General features: G+C 39.9%; 1 protein-coding gene across 1 annotated transcript; it reads right to left on the reverse strand.

Annotated features, from left to right (window-relative positions):
- Positions 1-324: 324 nt before the first annotated feature.
- On the reverse strand, positions 325-3,547 carry LOC122004494. The gene is made up of 6 exons (XM_042559371.1): positions 3,480-3,547; positions 2,687-2,904; positions 1,831-2,618; positions 1,255-1,728; positions 571-1,158; positions 325-390 (listed from the first exon to the last, which is right to left on the reverse strand). Exons 1-6 carry the CDS (start codon positions 3,545-3,547, stop codon positions 325-327), a joined length of 2,202 nt encoding a protein of 733 aa, XP_042415305.1.
- Between the last annotated feature and the right edge of the window lie 9,231 nt (positions 3,548-12,778).

Raw genomic sequence — 12,778 nt, forward strand, 5'->3', positions numbered from 1 at the left:
CTGAATTTTTAGATCACGACCGAATCCTTAAGGAAATTCCGGATGAGATTTTTTCTCCTTTCAAATGATTCTTCTTGACTGCTTATATATAACGACTTAACAATTTCTTGTTAATTACTTCACTATTTTTTCCGCTTGTACTAAGGTTTATCTTTTGCTAAAATTGCTTAGTTTGCCGAAAGAAATATTAGGACATACAATTTCCGCTTTCATATCCCCTCACCGCCCTATCTGATCTGCTTTTTTCCCTAATCTGCTACCCTGGTCTGTCAAGTAGGTGACAGCTCGGTCTACAGCCCGACATATTTTTCTTTATATGCTTCTTTAGACTTTGTAAGGTCGCAAGTAGTTGGCGCTCCATGGTCGGTCCAGCTTCTTGCCCCGGTCATCCTGTAAGTAATAAGCTCCGGACAATAGTTTTTTGATGATTTTGTATGGTCCATCCCACTGGGGTGCTAATTTGGCCACGTCCCCCACGGGCTTAATTTGCTTCCAGACCAGATCTCCTTCTCCAAAGAATCGAGGAATCACTCTGCTGTTATAATTTTGTCTCATTCTTTGTCGATAGGCCTCAAGCTGAGCTGCCGTCCTATCACGGGTTTCACTAATGAGGTCCAGCTCAGCCAACCACCGCTCTGAGTTTTCTTCGTCGTATAATGTCCTCCTGACTGATGGAACTCCGATTTCTATGGGTACAACCGCTTCATTGCCATAAACCAGATGGAATGGTGTTAGACCCGTACTTTCCCGAGGTGTTGTGCGATAAGCCCATAAGATGCTTGATAACTCCTCCACCCAGTTACCTCCCACATGATCCAGCTTAACCTTCAGACCTCGTATTATTTCTCTGTTGACTACCTCAGTCTGACCATTGCTTTGTGGATATGCTACTGAAGTGAAGGCCTGCGTTATGTCAAACCCCTTGCACCAGGCCTGTATTTTTTGCCCTTGAAATTGCCTTCCATTGTCTGACACCAGTTTGTGAGGAATACCGAATCTGCAAAGAATGTTCTTCCATAGAAATTGGATGACGACATCTTCTGTGATCCTGGCCAGGGCCTCTGCTTCCACCCACTTAGAGAAATAATCTATCGCCACTAACAAGAAATGTCTTTGACTCGGAACTATCGGAAATGGTCCCACAATACCCGTGCCCCACTGATCAAAAGGACATGAGACTATAGAGGTTCTCAGCAGAGCTGTTGGTCGATGTGTTAAATTTTGGTGCCTTTGGCAGGACAGGCAGGTGTTTACCAACTTGTGAGCATCCCTCTGTAAAGTATGCCAGAAATACCCGGCCAGGAGTACCTTGCGAGACAAGGTCCGACCACCTACATGATTGCCACAGCATCCCAGATGTATTTCTCGCAAGGCTTGGTCGGCCTCCTCCATATCTAAGCATTTGAGTAAGGGTCTGGAGAAGGACCTCTTGTAGAGCTGATCCCCGATCATGACATAAGCATGGGCTTGCTTCCTGATCAGCCGTGATTCTTCTGGGTCGGTTGATAAGATACCCTGCCTAAGATAGTCGATCATGGGTGTCCGCCAATCGATAGTTGCTTCCCTATTATTTTGCATATCTATCTGAGCTATAAGGAAAGTTTGTGCCGTTGACCGGTCCAACACCCAAGTAGTTAAGGAACTGGCCATCTTTGCTAGCTCATCTGCCTTCTCATTCTCCGACCTGGGGATCTTGGCCACTGTGATCTCTGCAAATTCCCCTTTCATCTTCTCATAAGCTTCCCAGTATACTTGTAATTTATCACAATTTATCATAAAGTTGTCGGTCACCTGCTGAGTTACCAGCTGGGAATCTGAATAAATGATTACCCGGGCTGCCCCTATGTGACGGGTTGCTTGCAGTCCAGCCAGCAAAGCCTCGTATTCTGCCTCATTGTTGGTGACTCGAAAATTCAATCGAACAACCAATTGGAGTATATCCCCTTGGGGAGATATCAATAAGACCCCGACCCCGCTTCCTTGGTGATTCGTCGATTCATCCACATAGACCTTCCAAGTTTCTTCAGAGTTGGTCTGATGAATTTCTGTTAAGAAATCTGCTAAGGCCTGCGCCTTAATGGCTGTGCGCGGCTGATATTGTATATCGTATTCCCCCAACTCTGTTGCCCACTTGATAAGCCGACCTACCACTTCTATATTAGTTAGAGCTCTCCCCATGGTGCTATTGGTTAAAACTGTGATGGGATGTGCTAAGAAGTAAGGTCTTAATCGCCGAGCCATAAGAACCAATCCGTAAACCAACTTCTCGAGGGTCGTGTATCGAGCCTCGACCCCTTTTAATAGATGACTGAAGAAATACACTGGTCGTTGTACATTGTCATGTTCCTTAACAAGCACGGCCCCTACGACCTCAGGGGTGGCAGATAAGTAGACCCATAAGGGTTCCCCAACAACCGACTTGAACAAAGATGGCAAAGCCTCCAAATACTTCTTCAGCTCCTCAAAAGCTCGAGTACAGCCTTCATCCCATTGGAATTTGGAGGTCTTCCTGAGCACTTTAAAGAAAGGAGCAGCTCGGTCTGCAGATCTGGAAATGAATCTTGACAGGGCTGTTATTCTGCCGACCAGCTTCTGAGTTTCCTTCAAATCTGGGGAGGCTGCATATCACGTAATGCCCGAACTTTTTCTGGATTAGCTTCTATTCCCCGCTCGGTCATCAAGTAGCCCAAGAATTTTCCTCCTTTAGCTCCAAACAGGCATTTCAAGGGGTTCAGCTTCAGCCCATACTGCCGGAGAGTCCTGCATGTTTCTTCCACATCCTTGATCAAGTTCACGGCTAACAGGGACTTGATGAGTATATCATCCGCATAAACCTCCACATTGCGCCCGATCTGCTCCCGGAAGATTTTGTCCATCATTCTTTGGTATGTGGCTCTAGCGTTCCTGAGACCAAAGGACATGACAGTATAACAGAAGGTACCGTCAGCCGTAATGAAACTAACCTTTTCTTGGTCCTCCCTCGCTAGAGGTATCTGATGATACCCCTGGTATGCATCCAGCATGTAGATCCTCTCGCAGCCGGCTATGGAATCCACCATCTGATAGATCCGGGACAGAGGATAGCAGTCCTTGGGACTAGCTCGGTTGAGGTCTCTGAAGTCTATACACACCCTCCACTTATTGTTCGATTTTTTTACTAAAACCACATTAGAGAGTCAGGACGGGAACTGTACTTCTCGAACGTGGCCTGCCTTCCTGAGCTGATCCACCTCAGCTCTGATTATTTTATTCTGGTCGGCTGAGAAGTTTCTTTTCTTTTGCTTGATAGGTCGGGCATTTGGTAGTAAATGTAACTTATGCTCGGCTACTTCCGGCCTGACCCCAGGTAACTCTTTTGTAGACCAGGCAAAGACGTCCCGATTACGAATCAAGCATTGAACTAACTCTTCCTTGAGGGGAGAAGGAAGGTCGCTTGCCAAGCAAGTTACACTCTCAGGACACTCAGCGTATAGTTGTACCTCCTCCCAGGGGATAGGTTCCTCAGCCACAGGCAGAGGCTCTTCTTGAGCAGCGTGGGCACCCCCATCTTGCATCCTTTGATTTTTTTCGAGCCTCCACCCGGACCGTATCAATATAGCATCGGCGAGAAACCCTCTGTTCTCATTTAACTTCCCCGACCTGCTCGCCCACGAGAAATTTGATTTTCTGATGGAAGGTTGAAACAGCAACCCTAAATTCATGCAGGGCGGGCCTTCCCAAAATGACATTATAAGAAGAAGGGGAGTCCACCACTATAAAAGTGCTCCTCCTTGTGCGCACCAACGGCTCGGTACCCTAAGATATGGCCAGCTTAATCTGACTCATTGGCTTCACCTCATTGCCTGTAAATCCATATAGAGATGTAGCCATCGGCTGTAGTTCAGTAGCATCAATCTGCATCTCCTCGAATGCAGTTCTGAACAGAATATTGACCGAGCTCCCTATTGGTTGCTACTCGAAAAACCTAATGGTTCCACTGTACAAAAATTTTGTACAAAGGTCTGAACCTTTTCCTAGCTACCATGTGTTCTTTTAAATTAAATTTTGGATCGCCTGCGAAACTTAACACGTTTGATCCAAAACTTAATCTATTTGTTCTTTTAGGTTTTGACTTGGATCTCCTGCGAAACTTAACACGTTTGATCCAAATCATCTAAGTTATTAATTCCATTAAATATTAATTTCCAAAATTGGTTCCCAGTACTGACGTGGCGAGGCACATGACCTTCTTGGATATGGGAGCAACCACCACCGACTAGACAAAATCTTTTAAGGAAAGCTAATATTTAATTTCCTAAAATAACTTTAGGTCAACTGAAAAGAACAAACAAATCACAAGGAAAATAAAAACAAAAGAACACTATATCGAAAACAAATTCGAAACACTAGAATCGTATGCCTCTTGTATTTAGTATTATTTCCAAAAATAACTAGTATGATGCGGAAAGAAAAATTACTAGTTATACCTTTTAGAAAGACCTCTTGATCTTCTACCGTATTCCTCTTCTAACCTCGGACGTTGTGTGGGCAACGATCTTCCGAGATGAGAAACCACCAAAGCACCTTCTTCTCCTTTTTTCAAATTTCGGCCAAGCACAAAGCTTCCAAAAGATGAAGATCTTTTCCACCAACCAAGCTCCAAGGGATGTAAGCTTTCTCTCCTTCTTCCTTAAGCTAGATCCGGCCACCAATTAAAACTCCATGAGCATGAAGAGGTTCGGCCACAAAGAGAAGAAGAAGAGAAGAAGGAAGGGTCGGCCACACCACCAAGGAAAAGAGGGAGAGAAATAGAATAGATTCGTTAGCCTTGAAGCCTCCTCTACCCCCTCTTTTATAATCCTTGATCTTGGCAAATAAGGAAATTTTAATAAAAACTTCCTTAATTCTTTTGCCATTGAAAAGGAAAATTTATTTAATTAAAAATAATTTTCTTTCTCAATTTTATTTGGCCGGCCATATAAAAGCTACAAACAAGGAGAGTTTTAATTAATTAAAACTTCCTAATTTGTCTTAGAAATTTATAAAAATTTCTCCAATAATTTTAATCCCTTTATGATTGGTTTATAAGAAGGAAATTTAATAAATTAAAATCTTTTTTTTAAACATGTGGATAAAAAGAAAGTTATCTCTATAAATTAAAATCTCCTTTAATCTACAAATAAGGAAAGATATCAAATCTTTTCTTAATCTTTTGTAGAAACTTATAAAAGAGAATATTTAATTTTAAACTCTCTTTTAAATCATGAACATGATTAAAAAGGAAAGTTTTCTTAAAATTTAAAATCCTCCTTTAATCAACAAATAAGGAAAGATTTCAAATTTTAAACTCTCTTTTAAACATGTAGATGATTTACAAATAAGGAAAGTTTTTACCAAAAAATTAAAACCATCCTTTTAAACTACAAATAAGGAAAGAGATTAATCTCTTCTCTTAATCTTTTGTAGAAAACTATAAAAGGAAATTTTTAATTTTTAAACTCTCTCTTAAAATCATGATATCCACATAAGAAATAATTTTAATAAAAATCCTTTTTAATATTCTAGTGGTCGGCCACCTAAGCTTGGGACCCAAGCTTTGGCCGGCCACCTACATGGCTCATCCACTTGATCTTGGCCGGCCCTAGCTTGGGTTCCAAGCTAGCTTGGCCGGCCCCATTGGATGGGTAAGAAGGTGGGTATGCGGTGGGTATAAATCTCTATATACTAGAGGCTACGATAGGGACCGAGAGGAGGAATTGATTTTGGTCTCCCGATAAAATTAAGCATCGCCCAGCACACACAACTTAATTTTATCAATAATAATTCATTCCACTAGAGAACTATTATTGAACTACCGCACCAATCCCAAATTACATTTTGGGCTCCTTCTTATTATGAGTGTGTTAGTCTCCCTGTGTTTAAGATAACAAAAATCCACTAATTAAGTAAGTTACTGACAACTCACTTAATTAATATCTAGCTCCAAGAGTAGTACCACTCAACTTCATCGTCATGTCGGACTAAGTCCACCTGCAGGGTTTAACATGACAATCCTTATGAGCTCCTCTTGGGGACATTCTCAACCTAGATCACTAGGACACAGTTTCCTTCTATAATCAACAACACACACTATAAGTGATATCATTTCCCAACTTATCAGGCTTATTGATTCATCGAACTAAATCTCACCCATTGATAAATTAAAGAAATAAATATCAAATATATGTGCTTGTTATTATATTAGGATTAAGAGCACACACTTCCATAATAACTGAGGTCTTTGTTTCTTTATAAAGTCAGTATAAAAGAAATGGCCTCTAATGGTCCTACTCAATACACTCTAAGTGTACTAGTGTAATTATATAGTTAAGATAAACTAATACCTAATTACACTACGACTTTCCAATGGTTTGTTCCTTTCCATTATGGTCGTGAGCTACTGTTTATAATTTATAAGGTACTGATAACATGATCCTCTGTGTGTGACACCACACACCATGTTATCTACAATATAAATTAATTGAACAACTACATTTATCATAAATGTAGACATTTGACCAATGTGATTCTTATTTCTAGATAAATGTTTATACCAAAAGCTAGGCTTTTAGTATACACTCTAACACTCCCGGTGTCCATGAAAACCCGAGCTACTCGGCTATTGGCAATAATAGCCTTGATGATAAGTGCATCATCGTGAGGCAGCTCTAGACCTTCCAGGTCTGCCGGCCCGAAGCTAATAACAGGGCCAGCAGGCTGCTCTTGGCTGCATCCAACAGTGTGAACCTCCAAGCGGCGCACATGTGACTTGCACGCTCTTCCCGAATCTCCATCAGTTGGTCCACCAGAGATCATGCCAATCTCCCTGACGACAGCATTGCCTCTGTTCTCGGCTTCCCGCAATTCCTCTGGCTCTTTCCCCCTACCAGGTTGATGAGCACTGGGCCCCGCTAGGTCGGGGCGGGATTGCCCGGCCTGTCCAGCGGCGGTTCATTGCTCTTCCATCAGCTTGAGCACTTGAGGGGCTAGCTTAGGCGGTGGTAAGCCTAACTCGGCAGCCCGCTTGGAATCCCGCGCAAACTAGAAACAGTGGTTAGTATCATGAGTGCGAGACCGATGAGAAGTACAATACCGAGTGTTCCATGGTCCAAGTCGAGGAGCATGTACGGCTGCGACTCGGGGAGCGGGTCTGATCTCCAGCCCGGGATAGAAAATAGGTCTGGCTTCTCGGGCGCGCGGCAGAGGTTAAGGAGGTGGTTGAGGCACTCTTCTCTCCGGCTTGTTGGTAGAGGGAGGTGGTCTTTCGGCTTTCCTCCGAGCCGCCTATGCTTCTTCTACTTTGATGTAGTGATAACCATGATTTTACTGCATTATTTTGATTCATATATGCATGGTTTGATGTTGATTTCATAGTTTAAATCATGGTTACATCACATTTTGTGCATAGTGTGTATTTTTGGACTTAATTACAAATTATATTATTTTTGGTGTTATTTGATGCTAATATTTGATTATTATTTTGTAGGCATCAAAGGATCTTGGATTTGGATCTATTTGGACCGAAATTGGGCTCAAATCGGAGTTCAAACGAGAAGATCTAGCCATTGAGCATTATGAGCCGTTCATCAAGAATAGGACAGATTTGGACCATCCGTTGAAGATCTGGCCGATCCAACTTAATGGGGAGCAGATCTGAGCCATTGATGAAGATCCAGAAGTTTTGATGCAGATCTGAGTTCATCTAGCTATTGATCCAGTCCGACTTAATCTGGACCGTTCAATGAAGACTGGGCCGATCTGGGCCATCAAGTGATGATATGATCAATCCGACCTACGGGAGGGTAGATCCAGACCCTAGATCAACATCAGTACCTTCGGATCAGATTTTGGATGACTTTTCACCGTTGATTTAGCCCGGAATCATCTCAACCGTCCATTCCAGATCCAGATCTGATTTAAATGAGAAGCTACAGTAGCCAGCTTCTTCGTCGATTCTCCACAGTGCCGTTCTTCGCGTCCCGTGGCGTTCTCCGAGATTCCGACCACCATCTCGATCTCTAGATCAATTTTCCGGCCAATTTCATCGCCGACGACGTTCTCAGCTGCTTGCTACCATCTCCTGATGATCTGACCTCGCTTCAAGGTGTTCCTGCGGCGCGAATTCTGCTCCGCAAACCTCTGCTTCTGCCGCTGCCGATTGTGAGGTGTTCCTCCAATCGGTGGTTCCGCTTCCATCAGTGAGCTTTGGCGGTGTTCCTCCACTGCTACTGGACCATTCCCGACGACCTTCCATCCATCATCTTCTCCACATCAGATCTGAGGTTGCAGCTCACAGATTTTCAGATTTTCCGAGTTGGGCGGCACCGATCTTCATTAGCTTCGTTTGGAGTGGTCTCCGATGGTGCTGGTGAAGGCTGAGTTGAGTGTAGCTACTGAGGTTGTCTTCTCTGATTACAGTTGGAGTGTTCTCCGTTGTTTCCTTGTGTGACGGCAAGGAGAAATTGTCGTGAGAAGAGATTTGGAGTTGAGATGGTTTAGGGTTTAATTTTTGCATTCATTTTACTATTTACAGATTTAGATTTCAGTTAATGTTGTTTGGATTCATTAGCATAGTTCTTCTTAACTTAATTGTTTTAATTCAAGTGTTTGAGTAATTCAGTTTTAATTGCTTTTGAAGTTGTTGTTAATTTAGCTTTAGCTTAAATTTCAGCACTGTTGAGTAGCTTAGTTTTAGTAGTTAAGATTTAAATTTTGCTTTAGAACGTATTCATTTATGTCTTGTTGTTTATTCTTAGTTTAAGAGTGTCAATGATTTAATCTCAATGTAGGAGTGACAATGCGTTAAGGTTTGATTATTGGCACATAGGTAGGTTTTAGTTATGCTTTAGATTAATTTGTTTACTGCTGTGTTTTCCTTTGTAGATTTATATTCAAAGCTTTAAAACCCCCAACTCCATTTTTATATCGAAAACCCCAAAAATAGGAATAAAAATACAATCCTAAATTACATCATACTGTTGGTTCCTCGAGAGCGATCCTGGGCTCGTTACTACAACATTATTGTTTAATTAAGGGGTTCAGTGGAAAATACATTTGTATAATTTGATTAACGGATGTGACAGATCGGCTTTACCAAATTTTGGCGTCGTTGCCGGGGAAATTGTAATATGCAATGTTTAGTAATTTTAGGATTGTTTTGATTGCTTTCATGATTATATATCCATGTATTTGATTTTATTTGATCCTGAGTCTTCTGATTTTATTTGTTAGTGTTTCAGTGTAAGAACAGGAAATTCATGTGACCATGGATCCATATCATCAGTATTTTGGAGATGGGATGGAGAATTATTATTATCAGCCTCAGACTCAGTTTTATCAGCTTGAATATCAGTCCTACCTACCTATGGAGCAATGGAATAGGTATGAGGATGCACAAGAATAAATTGAAGAATCAATGTGGAAATGCAATGAAGTTATGCAACAAATGAGAGAGCATAAAGAGCAACAATTTGCAAGGATACAGAATATACAGAGTCAATTAGATCAGATTGTATCATCAATTAATCAGTTACAAGCACAGAACGCCAGTGAGGAGATGGAGAGTAGTGATTTTGTCAGGCCTGACCCTATTCCCATTTATTCACAAGAATTTTCTAGTTTTATTTGTGAGGATGATGTAGTTATTCAAATTTCTGATACTACTAATGTTGTTGCTTTAGATGTTGAAAATGATGCAGGAATTGTTGTTGAAGATAATTTATGTGTAGGAGAATGCTTACTGGAAGCATTACCTCAAGAATCACCAAGAATGGAGGTAGTAAGTGTAGGGACTTGTGCTATGGAGCCAAGCACCCAAGAATCACTACATGAAGATGAACATTCACCAGAACTAGAGTCTGAGCATTTTCTTGATGAAGAGGAGGTAATAAACACCATTCTAGAACCTATAAGTACCTTTCAACACGACAAGGTGAGTATTTTGTGTAATTTTTCAAAGAATTTTATTGAGGTACCAATTGTTGATTTTATTAGTTGTGATGCAATTCTTGATATATATTTTATCCACACTAATATTCTCCTATTTTCTTTTTACCCCACATGTGTGTGGGAGGTATTTTCTTTTATTGATGTTGTAGGAGAACACAAGCTCCCGGAGTGGGTGCTTAAACTGAACCGCCTTCGACCTCCAGAAAAAGCTTTCGAAGGAAAAATGATTAATAAGAAGAATTCGAGTGGAACCATGATTACTCCACTTCCGGGATGGATTCTTCTTCTAAACCTTCTTCAACCACCGGGAATGAAAGGGGAGTTGGTTCCAATTTCGCTTCCTTTTACGTTTTAATTCATGCTTTGTTAATAAATTCTTGCTTTATACGTGTCTTTAGTTTAATACTTTTCATTTGCATTTTAGTTTCATACTTTGCATTTGCACTTTGTTTATGCATTTTGCATTTTACTTCCATACTTTGCATTTAGTTGGTATACATAGCATGTCATTTGAATAAATTCTCCATGAATTGTTTAGTAATACTTGTAAGATGGTAAAAGTTGTTTTAAATTTGATCATCAACTTTAGGTCATTTGACATGATTGGATACTCTACTTACATGATATTGGTTAAAATGGTGGTGGATTCCATATTGATTAATTGAGCTTGATTGCATAAAAATTACCTAGAGAGGACCACTTTAAGCCTATACACTATTATTTTCTCTTGTGTGACATGCACTCATAGCAATTGAACTCTAGAATTTGCTTAATTTCTTTTCAAAGTCACAATAACATATGTGTGCATGGAAATTAAGGATTGTTTTCATTCTTGATCCCACATTAATTCCAATTCCTTTCTTCACAATTTTCTTAAACATTCTCCTCTAGCATTTTAATCTATGTTTGCCTTTGCTTGCTCTATTTCATTGAGATTTTGGTTGAATTGCTTGATAAGTTGGCTTGATCAAGATGTGGACATATCCCGCAAAGATCAATTCTGTTGCTGCTGGGCATAGATTCTGTATGGGTTTGAAAGAAAAAAACTCACAAAATGAGTGTGTTATCTTAGCTAACCAAGATTAACTGAATTCCTTGTTGAAATGAGAACGTGCTAGCTGATTGTAGCTGAAAAATTGGTTTATGCAGATTTGGTTTTTATACAAAATCTGCAGTAAGCAAAGATAGAAGGCAGTTTGAGTTGTATCAAATGAAGATATTACTGCAGTTGTATCAAGAGAAGAGGAGAAATTTAAGTCAGTTTTGGGCTGCAATAAGCTATTACTGCAGTAAGCTTCTGAACAGCAAGAATTCATGAAGAGAAATCTGATACTCGAATGAAGATATTGTTGAGAAGGTTAGTTGCTAGTTTTGGAGATGTGTTGAATTAATGCTGAGTGTTGTGATCAATACTGCTACTGGTGATTAATGGCATGCCCTTATTGAATCTACCAAAGACAGAAACAGAAAAAGGAAATTGTTAAGATATGCAAATTTAAAAAAAAAATAGAACTTGGAAATGTAGAATTGAAGATCTTAAAGTTACCAAAATTCTGTTATGGTGTGCTTAAGTTGAGTTAATAGTTGCAGAAATGAAGTGTCATTTATCAGAATTTGAATTCTGAAAGTCATCTGCTGCTGAGTGCTACTCAATTTTTGTTGCTGGGACTTAAAGATGCTGAATTACAATCAGAAAATTTTTCCTGTAAGAAGATCATAAGATGGACAAAAGAAGCAACAAAATGATACTGAATTAATGTATGGAAGTAGACAATTTTAGGATGACTTGTAGAGAGTTTCAGAGACAGTTGCTGGAAAATTCTGTCAAAACAGTTTGGAATTCCAGAATGGATACTTGGTGGTCTTTTATAGAGAAATTCAAATCTGCAAAATATGGATCTGCAGGAAATCTACAGAATTGAGGTCTAAATTTGATAAGTTGCAAGTTTTGGATTTTGTGTTCTGAATTGATTTTGAGTATCAGAATTCTCAAGCTCTCAATAATCAAATGTTCATCCGTGGTCTTTGTGCTACTTTAAAAGGATTGTTTTTCTAGTAATGGAACAGCAAGAATAAACAGAACATTTGATACAAAGTGCAGTAATGCAATTGTGCCAACCTTTCAATTCATTTTCGGATCGTGTTGCTGTAAAAGGTTTCAAAGAAACAAGAAGTTTCAGATCAAGCTAATCTGTGTAGTGGAATTCATTTGATGTGATCCCGAGAAAAGACATCTCTGAAGTAAAAATTCAAAAGCTGGAAATGTAGGAATTCAATTTTGAGTGACACTGCTGAGTTACAAAAATCAAGTTCAGCTCCTAATGGATGTATTGAGAGGGCAATTTAAGCTGAAAGAAGGGAAGTCTTTTGAGATAAAAGTTTGATTATGCTTCGGATCTTTAGCAATTCAGAGGATTTTCCAAGAGAATAGAGTTTGAATAGTGGTTATGCTTTGAGATTTAATCACAAATCAAAAGAGTACTAGCAGCCAATGAATTCCGGAATTGAAGCTGTGCCAACTTCAATATGTTTTGTGCCAAGTTCTGGTGTAACTCTCTTATCATTGAAGCATCAAGATTGGGAAAAAGTCAGAAATTAGATTCTGAAATTCTGGTAGATGTTTCTGTCCAAAAATTGAAATTCAGAAAATTGGAAGGCAGAAAATGGCAGTGGCAGAAATATGCAGGAATTGTTTGGAAATGCAGAATTTTGTGCCAAGGAAATCAAGAATCAGGTACAACATTTAAACAAATGATAAGTTAAGGAAGCTTTGGGATTTGTGGTAAGAAATGGTTTCGTGTTCTTTATTGGC

This window comes from Zingiber officinale, chromosome 7B (assembly GCF_018446385.1).
Source record: "Zingiber officinale cultivar Zhangliang chromosome 7B, Zo_v1.1, whole genome shotgun sequence".
Taxonomy (NCBI): Eukaryota; Viridiplantae; Streptophyta; class Magnoliopsida; order Zingiberales; family Zingiberaceae; genus Zingiber; species Zingiber officinale.

Coding starts and splice junctions, on each gene's coding strand:
- LOC122004494 (XM_042559371.1), bottom strand. CDS start 3,547: ATGGGGGTGCCCACGCTGCTCAAGAAGAGCCTCTGCCTGTGGCTGAGG. Junction 2,905..3,479: donor AACCTATCCCCTGGGAGGAG/GTACAACTATAC, acceptor CTTTGGTCTCAG/GAACGCTAGAGCCACATACC. Junction 391..570: donor GGACGGCAGCTCAGCTTGAG/GCCTATCGACAA, acceptor TATTACTTACAG/GATGACCGGGGCAAGAAGCT.